Genomic DNA, 15386 nt, shown 5'->3' with positions numbered 1-15386 from the left:
ATGAAACAACGCTGGTAAAAAAATACGTTTCACCTAAAACTTAAAATTGGTTGAACGCAACCCATCCCGCTTCTGAAGACGATTTCTTTTTTTCATTATAGTTGAGTGTAACCTAACTGTGTCCGTATCGCTCCGTGTCATGGCAAATGATATTTTAGTGTGTTTTTCTGACAGCGAGGTTTTAATCTTTTTAAAGCTTATTTTAGAAAACAGATGTTGCTTATCAGTTTGCTTGATCTACTAAAAAAGTGGCATTGAGATGTCTGCGCATAAACCCGAAATAAAATGACGTTCTAGGTAAAATGACAATATCCGGAGTACCAGGGCAAACAATGCGGTAAAAATGTAAACATAAAAATGTTCTAATGTCTTCAGTTTGCTTTTCAAATCGTAAAGCATTCATCTTCAAAACGAACAAATATGAAAATTAGCCAGTAGCTTGAAATGGTACATGCCCAACACTGATTTTTTTACCTGGAATATTTATGTGAAAATAACGAACATTTCCTTCCAGTTCTGATCATTCTAAGATACATTTGGTACCGTATAAATATTGTTATTTAACAGGCATATATATTCATAGTATTGTTATATAAACTTCCACCCACTGTTGAAGTTGGAGAGAATTGTAGCGTTACAAGAGTACATAAGAAATGTCAAAAATAAAGAGTATCCCTTAACGCTCATTACTGTAGCTAACATCTGGTCAGCGACAAAGCTGTCTACTATTTTGTGGCGTGGGTTGAGGGGTACCTTTGCGTAGCACACCCAGTCCAAATTTAAATCTGGAACCACCCCTGCATATTGTAATGGTACTGGTACAATTCATTATTCACAGAGTCAAAATTCAGCCTGTTCAGAAATTTAGGATTTATCATTGTCAGGCTGACATTGTTGTATACTGTACGTGGCTAAACATTATGCTACCATTTACTTTTGTTAGTGCTCAATTTACAAGCATCTTTGAATGCTTCAGAATCCGTATGTTGTACTAGTTTTTTAATAACCAAAACAGTGAGGGGACGAAATACTTTATATTTGTTACTGAATCGCGGATGCAGAAGTTGATATTGCGATTTACTGGCTCCCGTTTCATCGTCATCGTATATATCAAAATCGAGAGCCAGTACCAAGGGAAGTACACACACCACGTACAGCAGCGCCAAGGGAGGCAAATCAGTCGCGTGTTTCGGAAATGTGAAACAGGGGCTAGTTTGTAAGAAAGCTACTAGCTTATTATACTGAATAAAATATTGAATTAAACTTAAAAGCTATCAATCTTTTACATCGCTAAGTAATGATGACGCGTCGAATAGAATACAGTTTTACTTTAAACAATCCGGTTCATCTTATAAGTTGCTTTTTTTTTAATTTAAAAGTAATCTTTAAAATATAACGGCGTCGAGAATGATGATAAAACGATATTATTTAACAAATAACCAACACCCACCTGATGAGGATTGTTATCTGTTAACATAAGTATTGATTTGTTCCATGTTTCTGGTTTGTGATTGTTTATTTTTTGTGCTTTATGTCATTGGATTTGGCCATTGCCATTAAACGGGGGTTGTGTTTAAATTTCCACTACTGGACTTGTTTTTGTAGTTTTTCATATAAATACTGCATTCTTCTTGAACACACATTCAAACAGGCATGAATACACTTCTTTATTATCATATAAAGCCACGAGGAAGTAGAAAGGCAGCATGATTGAGTGACAAGGAGGCTTTTGTTTCTTTGTGTTTAACCTTAAAGGCCTAGTTTAAGTCTTCTATAAGTGACCCCCTCCCCTAAATCGGTGTATAGTACACAACATATGTGTATTGATCTTAATCTAATTGCATGGTGCCTTCTTATCAGATCTCCAATCTGAGTATCCTGCTGTTTAATTTTGGAGGTGACATTATAATATTGAACCCTAAATGGCTCTAAACCAATAAACAAATACAAAGGAAATTGGCTTCTACTGTAAAACCAGTGCAATCAGTAGAAGATGCATAGCAGGGGATTACCATGCAGAACATTCCTTTAATTAGGCTTTTAAGCTTTGTGATGCGTTTGAATAAGTTCTGAAGGATTGCAATGCGCCTATTCCAAAGCATTTATATGCAATGAAGCCTTCAGGGTTGTAAAACGTTTTTATTTCATCTAAAAAAAAACACTTGGTACAAATAAGTTTGTTTCATGATGTTACTATAAAATAAAATGTTTTGATATTTTAAACCTCCGTGTGTGTTTTGGTGACAAGTTATTAGTCCTACCTTAATGGAGAAAACGATTCTATTCTATTTACTATGAAATAAGATGAGGAAGAAATGTGAAAGCAGTGGCTGTCAAAAAATGAGCCTCACGGAAATGATGATAGTTTTCTCAGCTGAACAGACGACAGCTTTTACTACGAGCTTGCTTCATCTTCAGTCGCAACCTAACGTTATTTTGATTGACTTGGAATTACAAAGAATGGAAGAAGGTATCAAAAACAAAAGGACATGGTTTGAAGGGTGGATGCATTTTCTTTGGTGTCATCTAGGCAGTATAAAAGTCAAGAAAACTTCAGGAAAAATCCGGAAATCTCATTCCTATCACACATGTGTTAAGCTTAATGTTGCACTCAACCGTCGTCATACGCGCTATGATATTTGTATACTATCTATCAATGTAATATTCGTTTGAAACGTTTCAAAGGCGCGATAATATGTTGCGACATAGACAGCTTTTGCATTCAAAAGAAGATTCGGATGACGACTCAATGTCTGACGTTACTGACTAATAATATATATTTGAACCTGATGGAGAAAAAGAGTCTGATAAACATCAACGAAATCATGTATGTAGCCTCCGATAAGTCTAAACATTTCTACCCTTGACAAGAGAAGGGCGATGCAGTTTATCAAAGGCTTCAGTCAGATATCGAAGAGGAAGTGCGTATTCTAATAGGATAAGATATCGATCTCAGTGAAAGCGAAGCAAACAAGAATGCATGAAATGATACGCGAAGAACTGAAGGATAGGTTCTGATGAAAGTTCTAGTTGTTTGATGCTATGAAGCGATATCTCAAATATCAATCAATCAAGAGGACATAATCAACTAGAGACATAGAGTACTACGAAAAGCAGACGGAGATTGTCTCGAAAATGTCTAAATAGTTACGACAAATCTTATTGTTAAAGTCGAAACGCAGGCGGATATGGTTTGAAAAAAGTAGATTGATACAAAGCTACTTTTCACATATAATAAGGACTTGATTCTATACGCTTATATAAATCTAAAAACTATTTTTACTTTTTTTTATCTACTGACAAAGGCCCAACGAACGTAAGAATTGAAAACGTATTTGCAACTAGTCTCAGACTTGCATAGGACCTGTCTGAATCGGAGTCCTGTAATGGAGCAGCATGTATCGTCATAATCATTATACACAGGGTTAGACATAGCATACTGGCCTGGTGTTTAGAACTTCATCCAAACACGCATATATTAATTATGTTCTGACCAACAGGGAAACCACCGATGAAAAAACGGCTAATTTCATTTTTTAATTGTAGTACCAACATATTACTTTGATGAAACTGACTTGTAAATATGCCACACTATGGTATGCGTTTGTTTTTCATTGGTATATCTTTGCTTGCTATTAGTGGTTGTTTCAACTAGTATATTCATAATAAATTACATTAACCAACTTACTTCAATTTCTGATAAAGCTTCAGTGTGTAGTCTTGTTTGCATTATTTAAATGTCAGTATCTAAAATTTAAGAATTCTAGCTCCATCTTCAAATTGAAAAAGCATTTGGCTTGCGGTGATGATTTTTAATGGACCGTTGTGGCTCTGTATTTGCCATTTGATCATCACAGATGATATAACTTGTTGAAAGTTTTGTGCGTGATAATTTAACTCTCTTCTAAAAATGAGGCCAACAGTCGAAATCAAGTGATTCTTATGTCAGGTCAAAACTGGAACCGGGTATACATGTATACGAAAAAGACACATTAACGCCACATTGATTAATAATATAATACACGTTTTCGACCATCGACGTACAGTCCGAAAAAGAAGGTTTTGTACGATAATACACATACTAAAGTCATCGAACGGCTGATATATAGGCCTCATTTGAATGAACAAAAATAAAAGAGAATTATTATTTTATCACAAAAGCATAATGCGACATTCAGGAAAAAACAGCAAGATTTAAAAAACAACAACATTTACACAAAAGTCATATATCAATAACATGAAAGTATTTTGAAAAGATATAAAATTGATTACAAATATGATTGTGCAAAGCACACGTAGAATGAATACGTAATGGAGATTGGAGATTAACAATATAATGAAATACTTCGTTTAAAATCGCGAACGTGACATATCTCGTTCAAATAAAGTGTGCATTTGAATTTGGATAGGATGATTTCAAAGTACTTAACAGCACAAGCAACTGAGATATTGTTTAGATCGAAATCTTCAACTTCAAATGTAGCGGAATATCCCCCCCATCCCCTATGCAACAGAGTGTTAAATGATTTTATATATTACTTAATTAAGAAATAATGGTGATTCACCATCATCATATTATTTATCTCCATCGAAACAACGCAAACGTTCCGTTACAAAGTAATAACTCAAACGTTCAAACCAATATAAATGAAGATAAGATAATACATTAACATTTTCGAAAACTTCAACGTCTTTGAAAGCAACATCAATATATATTTTAGGTAAGCGTTTTAAATAGTAGAAGCCGCCTCACGGAGAAGCGACTAGGATTGCATAACACGTTGAAATATTATATATTAAAAATTATATTCAACATTTTTGTTCAAGGTGAATTGTGTCTTGGGAGAGTGCTTATACAAGTAGATGGTATTTCTGAAGACATGGGGGTATATGTAGTTATTCAATAATTCTTTAACATTTCACACAAAACAAATACAGTTTTTCGATGAAATTAGCGTTTGTAGTAATAGAAGTCGTCTGCTGGAGAATTGACGAAGAGTGTGTCAAGTTGCTCGCGGACCTCCGCAAAGCGGGGTCGTTTCTTGGGGTCGTACCCCCAACAATGCTGCATCACCTTATATCATCTGAAAAAACCATTAACCCGTAAAGTAACTGTTTTTTAACTTGTTGTTTTCAACATGTTTTTAAAGAAATTAAAATGTTTTCATACATCCCTTTCACAAACGAATGTGTTATTCAGGCATTATTATGATGTATGTGTTTCGATCAAAAATAATAAATTAAATCCAAGATTCAATAATCATTGATTTTTTTCATTGTACCTTTATCGGGGCGGAAATTTAACGAGTAAAACGTCGCAATTAAGAATCTAAAACTCACGTTTCATCGCAAATCCCTGGCTTCTCGAGATGCTCGCCCCTCTTCAGGCACTGGGGAAGATTGCGACTTTTACCCGTGTACGGAGTTCTCCTAGAAAATATTGAATAGATTATAATATCTATTATGTGCATAGAAACATAAACATTTCATTGCAAGGTTTATCTTTTTATCAAAATAAACTTGTTTAAGCAACATTTCGACTCTCCCATTATTATATTATTGTACTTGAATCTGAGCAATTACCAAGAGAGAAAAGCTGCCAAACAAGTGCAACTGTCACTGATTATAGAAGTAACAAATATACATTGTTTTAAGTTTTTAAATGCTTTTACACATATAAACTATAATAAGTAGGTCGAAATAAACAATCGTACCTTCTTTCCTGTTTCCGCGTCTCTTCCGTCCTCCTCACCAGCCGTTTGGGGTCCAAATCCTGCGATTTTTACCTCATTGAGGTGATTCAGGAGGATGTTACGAGCAGCGAGACGTCGATGTGTCACCTGAAGATACCAATTGTAGCTTTAATAAACATTTCATGAATGCGGATTCTGAAATAGTGATAGATTAAAAGCACCAAAGTAAAACCAATAGTAAGGGTTCATTGAAGGCCACAACCAACACTGTGTATGATTCAACGGCATGGAGTTGGTTCGTTGTCATTAAATTGTTTGAATAAGAAACTATATACATACACTTCTTTATTAATAATTAAAGTTTATTTTAAGTGAAACTGCATCGGTTAAGTGAAGAGAAACAGAAAAGCTATATATTGCCAATGTCCTAAAAAAGTACTAAAAGACTAAAAGAAAAATACAACCACTAACCCTACCGAATACATTCTAGCGGTTCAATACTCAATATAGTATTTATTTTGTAGTCATTCCAGTTGTTGTTGTTGTTGTTGTTGTTGTTGTTGTTGTTGTTGTTGTTGTTGTTGTTTAGTACTAACACATGCTTACCCCTTTAGTGGTTAGGTAGTCCATGCCTTTAGCGATGTCAAGTCCAAAGCGGAAGAGATTTTCTTGCATCTCAACGGTCATGTTAGATTTGTTTTTCTCAATGTAGTCTCTCAGAGTTTTGTTTTCACGAAACTCATAGATGATCATTGGACCCACTGGGTTTAAAAACAAACAGTCAATAAATTCACGACGCTAAACCATTACGATTACGGGAACTATTTTTAATGTATTAGATTGACACACATTTCAAATATATGCCATTCAGTAAAGACGTTATATGAAGCAGTTACTTGTGCAATATACTACAAAGTTTCGTCACTGTTCAACAGCAATAACTATTCCGACGAGAATTTTGATAATTTATATTGGGACCATCTTACAAACTCGAGTAAGGCGAACAAACGAACATGGATACAGGGCGAGTGTCAAATTAATCTTATGTATCTTTTCAATCCTACATATTTGTTTCAAAATATGATATGTTTATATCATGAACGCTCGTCGACAAGCTGGCTAAATAACTTTGTTTCTTTGTTTACCTGCACTCATTGGTTTCATCACGGCTTGACCTTGCCGTAGCGCAAAAGCCATGTAAAATGATTTAATGGCATTAAAATGTAGCTATTGAAAAAATAAAAAAACAGATACAAGAAGACCCGTAGAGACCTCTTGGTTCTTTAACGTGCATGATATAAAGCGACGATACACGGGAAACAAAACCAAAGTTTTTTGTCTTCCAAAACATTCCCAATGACGACGACGTCAACTAGAACATAGACCGGACAAGCTATCAGTTATCGATACGCCCAGATTAATTTCCCAAACCAAAAAATGTGCCGGTTCTACTATATATGCGCTACTCATAAATGTTAAAAAATAGTATAGAGTGTTAAGTTTCAAATTGCCCTACTTGTTACATCATCCACGACCGCTCCAATAAACTTGATGAAGTTCGGATGATCGCCAACTCTGTCGGAAGAGAAATTTATTTTCGCATTCATAAGTAGTTCGTCATCCGTCGTAAAGTTTTCTAAAATTTCATCGAATTTATGTTAAAGATTTTACAACATCGGTTTAACTTAAAACATATGTGAAAGAAAAAATGTACTGTAGATACTTGAATAATAAAAATGTATATGTATCAACTGGCAGCGAACACAGCTTTTTATCTACATGTATTTGACTTGTCATACTATCATGAGTTGATGACACATCATCTTTTGCAAGATGTGTGAAGTCCCTTGTTTATTAGCAACTATATTTGTACACTTATACTTTAAAAACAGCGGTTAACACCGAACATGAAGATATGTACCTTTCAGACTTTTAGCCACAACGTTTTGTCCATTATAACGTGCTCGGTATATGTTTGCAAAATGTCCACTCTTCAAGAGGACGTCAAATGTAATATGGTTCCTACTTATGTAGCCTTTGCTGGATGTATTGAAGTCCATTCCCCCGTATAAGTACAACTCACTCTGGCGATTCTGAAAAAGAAAAAGAACAGACCTTCTAATATATATATGCAAAAAGCTACAGAAACAAGTTAAGGAATGTGCTTGTATATAAAGTATATTCATGTTGAATAAGTAACATACGCATATTAAGCGACACTTTAGTAGATGCATCGTACAAACATGTTCTATCCGTGCGCTCTTGTAGGAAAATGCATTGTTGACATAAGCATCTCAGATATGAATTTTGAAAACAAGAACGTCCGGATAGAACATGTTCGTTCCCATGTACGATGCATCTACTAATCTCTCATCTTCAGTTGTGAGTTATAACATAATTTACAATGTTTGCCTTACTACATTATATTTCACACATTATATCGGCATGAAACATATAAAGATGATATTAATCACAATAAATAAAATCATAAAATAAAATGAAAGAAACGACAAGGATAATCCCCGAAATCACAAGTATAAGAAAGACCTGTTCAGAGGAAAAGAGCTAAGGCCTATCATAAACTTAACAAGGGAAACATACATAGACAGATCACACATAGCCACTAACAAAGCTACTGACTCCCAGCCTTTACTAGACCGCATAATATGTATTCACACGTCAATGTGTCTGCCCGATGTTCACTAGCCAAGTACTGTCAAACTGATCTTGTTTCCGATAACTAGATAATCTAACATCATAGTTCTGTTCTTATATGATTGACTTGAAGTATCAGTCGCAAACATTCTCGATTGACGTACACGCTTCGTGACGGCTCGACGTATCTCGTCCATTCTTTGTTGCGGTTGAATGTTGATGATTCCACGGCGCGTGAGGACGAAGAGGACGGCAACAGCCAAAGCGCACATCAACAATATACCTTTAACGAATATTATCTAAATATGTTTATATTGCTAAACATACAGTATGCAAAGTATTATGATTTACAGAAAACATTACGAATTTAATAGCTCGGGTATAAACATTCCAAATGCATTTACTCCTGGTGTTTTCACGCTACAAGATTACGTTATTGTTTCATACATTCCAATAACGATTCCGGCAACAGCGCCAGTAGAAACTCCTGTTGATTCTTGTTTCGTTGAAAAAAACCGTCAAAATTATATGTTTTAATAAAAGTACACGGCAACTTTGTTATACTAAATGGTAGAGGGGTTTAACATCATTTGAATAGTACGAATATAGTAACAATGCAAAATAATCTACATGAACTAAATTCAATATCTTAAATTGTGACATAAATATTCAAAAAAGGTCCTGTAGAGCGATAAAATACACATGAGTTGTCTTAAACTTATCGTGACATCATCTGTTTCAATCTCAACAAAAACTGTAGATATATTAAATATTCGACTTTAATTACGACATAAAAATTATAATTGAATATAAATTTTACAATAAAGTTCAAAATGTATTTTTATAACACCACTACCTGAGTCGTGGAGAAAGATAACGTTTACTAAATCAATCACATGGTATTTTAATACCCTTGAATAATGGCATAAACTTGATTGGAGCTATTTAAAGACAGGTGACAAGCTATCTGGGATAACCGTATAACTATAACATATGCAGTAAATTGAAGTTCTGAGACTGAAAGCATTTGCTTTGAGGTATTTCGGTTTATATTAAAAATAAATTAAAACGTCTTTTTTAGGAAGACTGAGAGATGTGATTATCAAGACTAATGTGCGTTTTAAATTACAATTTCGATTGAAAGTTGTTTTTTTGAAATGTAAATAAGTTAACATTGCCACATTATCAAAGAAATATTAAAGGTACGTGTAAATATGGATCTCAGAGTTATGATAATACAAATGGGCTCCATTACATATGGCCATTAACTTATGTTTAACTCTCTTTCCTGAAAATGTTAAATGAAGTATTCGTTTATTCATTTAGGTACATTCGAGATGAAGGAAAGATATGCTGCCTTTATCTTATTGTGCAAACTATATTTATGTTAGACATACAATACTTGCAACAATATTGCGTACGTACGAGTAACAACGGACAGGTCTTCCCCAAATACCTGAGCCGTTCCGCCTTTGGCCTTTAACTGAAGCCCTAAGTTGTATTTCACCTCAGGGTTCAGTCCGAGAAAATCGAAGTAGGTAGCAGTAGTAGGAGTTGCAAACGATTTCAGTTCAATTTCACCATTTGAGTCCTGTAAAAATAAAGAATCTAAAATGCTAAATATGTAATTGTTTTTTATGAAAAATATTTCAGGCTTTAAAATTTATTTCTAAACAGCAAAGTGAATGTCAATTGCCACTTCATACATAACAACAACTTTTAAATATTAGTAAAATCATGTGTAATTGCTTACACACTGGTTAGGTTGTCTGAGGTAGGTGGTGTTTTTCTTCTAATGTTTATATATGACATCAGAACAAATTAAATATTGCATATCGATGTACAAATATAATCTACTGTACTTCTGTATTATGTGTGCATTTGATGAAAAGTATAAACTTCTTAACACCTGGTCAGAAAGCTCTGTCTTACCCTGTCTGTAAGGATAATTACGATGTCTGCAGCTCCAAAACAGGACTCCGATTCAGGCAGGTCCCATGCAAGTCTGAAGCCAGTTGGTGACTTGTTTTCAATCCTCATGTTCGTTGGGCCATTGTCTGTAGATAAAAACACTATTGTCATGGAACTGGAATTACGTACTTCAACTATTTGGCTTCCATTAGGAAATTTGTAACTATTAGAAGTTAATAGAATTACAGTCCTGATCCTGTGAAGAAATAAGTACTAGTGTCCATATTGACAGGTCAAGTATCCCTTGTAGAGCTCGAACTCACAACCTCTTGGGTGAGAGGCGGTAACCTTGCCCTCTCGTATCCTATTTAAGACAAGACGTTCAAGTTTTGTCCGGTTGCACAAAGTACATAATAAAAAAAATGATGACAAAAGTCTCGGTTTATTGGAGACTACTAAAAGGGCATATGCACGTTTTATATTGTCAGATTTCGAACAAATGATGTCCGTGTAAAATATGTGAACTAAACACTTGTTACAATGATCAAACATCATTGTAAGTTCGGAAAAGAGGTATTTAGTTAACAGATATTGAAAAAAAGTCATTAATGAGACTATCGAAAATTATTCAATGTTACGTGAAGTTTTGAAATTAATAATATCTAATAAGAATCTGTCACTTATTGATTGTTTGTGTTTTTTTGGTTTGCTGATAATTGGGTACACTAATTAGTTTTTTAACAAGACTGAAAACTATGTCAATTTTAAGTCTTAGAACGAGCCCCTTTAAAGAATTGGTAACATTTGGTAAGAACATCATAATCGAAGCATTATAGAACCGGAACACTTTTCCAATTAATTAATATAATATATTCAATTAATATAAAGGGCTAGCGAATACGAAAACAGTTTGAAAAAGCAGTCTGAACATTTAAAGGAACAAAGCAAAATTACTTTCATAGATTAATTCTACTTACATTTTTCCAAACCAAGAAGTTTTGTCAATGGACCCATCTGAAAAGAAAAAGTGGCATGACATAGTTTTTAACAACATCAAGATATCATGTTGTACTCTTCTTTTGAATATTTTTTAAAATACAACGGTAGTGGTGTCAGGCAATGATATATAAGAGGCTATGCCAATTTATTATGGTCCTATTATGAAGACATCAATTAGCGGACAGGGTTATGGTTTATGCTTGTGTCATTTTGCTTTCTGTCTATTGGGTGGTCATAAGAAGGTTACGATGCTGGGGATAGAAACATGTACGTTTTGGGTCAAAGGCGTAACAATTAAATAGAGATGAATTGTCTTCACGACTTTCACGTCTTTGAAGTTATATATACAAAAGTATGATAGGTTCTCTAACCGACCTTGTCATTGAATGAAATGGCAGAGGTATTAATATGTCTAGCTTAGCCCACTTGTCTTAGTATTTATGTGAATATCTACAGAAACAAGCCCAATAGCTGAAATTTTAAACACAAGCAATAAGTTGATTCTTGCGCTGCATAGCCGAGCCATGTGGATAACCAAGTTCCCCATATACCGTAAGACCACGATCCCGGGGAACACTTTATCAAATAGCGATATTATGATAATGTTTCCATCACTTGTCTTACAAGTTTAGACTGAACATGTTGATATTGGAAAACTTCACGTCCGAAGGAAGCAAATCTTACGTCAGATAAAGTGATTGCTGTAAGCATTGCTTGATTGTAAGCTGTGATCTCTAGCTCGCCTGAAGCCGTTTCAAGATCAGTCTTGCTGACCGTCAGCCAGCAATTGTCAATGTCCACAATCTGTGTTGGTAGGAGGCATATCCCATTCTGGTCTAAACCGATACATCGCGGATCTGAGTTGTCATTCTGAATAATACAGCATCAGCGACATGAAAACCGAAAATAACTTATAGATAAGAAGAAGCGTTCTTTTTTGTTAAACGAAAACATCCGAATTAGATCTGTTTGTGGAGTTTATATTAGGGTAGGGGGTGTAAGTATGTAAAAAGTGTTTTCACATGTGGAGGCCGTATTATGATTATGTGCAGTCGGATTATTTCGGTGCAAATACACAATAAAATAGTACGTCAAGACAAATACTTCTATCATAAGTAAGATTTAAGTACGCCTCTTCTTGTTTCTGTAAAATTGTGGTACGTCACCATGTCATCCTTCCCAGGCATTTTCGATGTAAGTTTTATTCCAATCTTGTAAACACCTCTTTCTCGATCAGACGCCAAAAAGGTTGCTCTGAAAACGAAAAATAACTTTCTCCGGAATTCGAGAAACAAAAGAACAGTAACGTTAAGAATGACACTCTTCAATCACTATAACAGAATCTACACTGTTGTCAAAAGTTGTGTTTCAGATTAAAGTTGAATGAGAGTTTGTTACAAACATTTTTTTAATAATTTTAATACCAGTATCTGTAGCTGTAAAACTAACTCGCACTTATTATAGAGAATTTAAAAGAAATCATACTTCCGAAAGAATATTACAAATCTAGATTCATGTCTGTATGCCCCATCATCAACATTAAATTAAACGCGATGATCAGAGCTACTTCCACTTGAAATTGTCGGCGGTGATCGGTCAATTCTCATGAACGTCGAATCTGTCTTTGTATTTCCCATAACATCAGTAGCTCTGACCCATACGCGCAAACGGTCCCCATCTTAAAGGGTTCTCAGTGTAGATGTACTTTCTTGACGAGTAATTTCTGACCATCCTCGTGTTGGCACATCTTCTGATGCAGATTGGTCATATGCGACCTCATATTTGACGATTCCATGGTAGTTGGGAATGGCGACACGTGTTCGTTTACCCTCTTTGTCATCAAGAGAGTCGGCAACAAACCTTAAATGAAACCGATATATTTACTTTTATCCTTTTTTCTTTTCTTTTTTCCTTTTAATTTGCAAGTTAAGTAATCTCATTTGTTTTCTTTAAATGTTTCAATGTGTTTACTGTATATTTATAAATAAGTGTGCTTGGTGATTTGAGAGCGTTCTTATAATCCGTTTACATCGGCTAGTGGGAATTTGCAGTAAGCATATTCCCACTAAGGTTCTTGCTAAAGTTTCCCTTCCAGTATTGATAACAATAGCAAATAGTATAATATGTTAAGCAGCTTAAATAACTTATTAATATCGTCGCTTAATGTTGGTTCTTATTCAATTATATCACAGTTATCGGAAAACCTTTTAGCCGATAAAAAGGCAAAACAAAAAAATAAGCACTTAACATTGAGTTCTTACTTCAAACTTATTAATATGTCATCGTCTTCTATCAGGGGGTCCAACGTGATTTGTGTTTGCCGAATTTTAAGTGAGGGAAATTGTGTGAAGCCGAATCAAATGGCGGCGTTTGAAGGAATTTCGGTGTTTCAGGTAGATATTTTCACCTTGTAAGTAAGTTACCTCACCATTCTCGCAACATAAATACGCCTACCCGGAGACCACACGTGTAAGCGTCTCTCGTTTTTTAAACTTTTGTGTCTAGAGGTCTTAACAAAGAAGTTATTGAATGTATAAGCTGAGCGATTGATTGTTTACAAAGTGAAAATACATAATTGCGTGACTTGAAACTGTATTTTCAGTCCAAGTTTACCATTCTTGTACCTATTTTAGTTATTTCTTATTGATTTTTTGCATTAATTATCTTCTCCACGGGTAAGGCACTTACATGGGCACTATACGGTCGATTATTTTATGTTTAAACAACTTTTATGCTGGGCGACGAAGTTTTATGCAGTTTTTGTGTGAAGCAGAATCAGAATAAGCGTGCTTTAATAAGTGCAATTAATTCATGAGCTGTAACACATGTTAATATCAATAATAAAAGAAAACACATACCCAATAAGAAAATAACGCGTATTTGTTATGCAAAATTACCCACCAGATACACTTGCGTAATATTTTAGCAACATTTAATACTCTAAAATACACCATTTTAAACTGACGAAAAGTGAATTGTTCGTGTTGGAGGACCCCACTGCCACGTTCAACTCATCGACGATGTTGAGTGAATAAGCACTTCACTGCGGTTAATAACTTATGTTCACAGAAGTACGTGTACTAATGGTAGGTAGTCTTACAGGGTCTAGAATAAATTATTGAGTGTAATTATATGGTAATATACCCGGATATATAATGTCTTCTACCTGTCAAGATGGAATAATTAGTTGCATCTAGTGTAAAAATGAACAGTAATTTCCCTTAGTTATAACCTTAACATATCTGTAAAATACATACAAGAGTGAGTAAATAATGAGTAAATGTAATTCAATTACTATTGTTTTTCTAAATTTTAAGTGAATTAACAGCGAAATCCTTATGATGAGGTCATGCTTATGATGAGGTCAATGCAGAGTAGTATTGTTGGTACGCCATTATTCACGAATCTCAATTCACACGACATTGGTTCAATGGCAGGAACGTACGTCAAGTGCACTTGCTAACATGATTCCATGTGGTTAATGAAAACATCAACAATCAAAAAAGTTATATTTCCCGTATTCATGCAGTTTGTACGCAAAGTGTCCATCCCATCTCACATCCACAATTACCTTGTTTTCTGTTACTGATACAAGCGGGAATAACGTAACAATTAAAGCGACTTACATTGATTGATTGACAATAGGGGAAACTCCTCCCTCGTCCAATGTATTAGTTACGATCTCTATATCAGCTACGGTGTAGGTTGTCAGAAGGGACACCCCTGCCGTTTTTATCTGTTTAGCCCAAATTGCTTTATCAGTCACAATGTTAATTAGCGGGCTGGCGTTTCTTTTTTTAATTACAATCTCTCACACAGACACGGTGTTACTTGGCAGGAGGGGATACCCTGCCTGTAACCTCCCCGTCCACCGTTTAATCAAAAATCTCTCACATAGACACGGTGTTGCTTAGCAAGAGGGTAATCCCTCATGCACCCTCTCTGTCCATCTTCTTTTTCAATCTATCAATCAGCCTTAGTGCTGAAAAACTAAATTAGCACTCGTTTCATCTGTTTTAGTCAAAGTTATGTCTACACCATACCCGCTTCTTTGCCAGCGTTGCTGTTTGCAGGCACTGATTGAAGTAGAATCGGTTATTAAGGGTGCATGCATTATTTGCAAGTAAT

General features: G+C 34.9%; 1 protein-coding gene across 1 annotated transcript; it reads right to left on the bottom strand.

The window, feature by feature from the left end:
• Window positions 1–3347: 3347 nt before the first annotated feature.
• On the bottom strand, window positions 3348–13689 carry LOC128210434 (angiopoietin-1 receptor-like). The gene is made up of 13 exons (XM_052914784.1): window positions 13682–13689; window positions 13004–13118; window positions 11943–12128; window positions 11237–11273; window positions 10281–10405; window positions 9774–9939; window positions 8435–8631; window positions 7615–7777; window positions 7210–7329; window positions 6300–6454; window positions 5707–5840; window positions 5341–5430; window positions 3348–3381 (listed from the first exon to the last, which is right to left on the bottom strand). The coding sequence occupies exons 1-13, from the start codon at window positions 13687–13689 to the stop codon at window positions 3348–3350; spliced, it is 1530 nt and encodes a 509-aa protein (XP_052770744.1).
• Between the last annotated feature and the right edge of the window lie 1697 nt (window positions 13690–15386).

The sequence above is a fragment of the Mya arenaria genome, chromosome 12 (genome assembly GCF_026914265.1).
Source record: "Mya arenaria isolate MELC-2E11 chromosome 12, ASM2691426v1".
Classification (NCBI taxonomy): domain Eukaryota; kingdom Metazoa; phylum Mollusca; class Bivalvia; order Myida; family Myidae; genus Mya; species Mya arenaria.
This window is presented reverse-complemented; position numbering and strand designations above follow the sequence as displayed.

Bases quoted from the DNA above. Each gene is read 5' to 3' on its own strand.
- LOC128210434 (XM_052914784.1), bottom strand. The intron at 7,330-7,614 runs GTACATATCTTC...ATGAAATTTTAG, and splicing joins TGTGGCTAAAAGTCTGAAAG to AAAACTTTACGACGGATGAC. The intron at 5,431-5,706 runs GTTTATTTCGAC...AATATTTTCTAG, and splicing joins ACAGGAAAGAAGGTACGATT to GAGAACTCCGTACACGGGTA.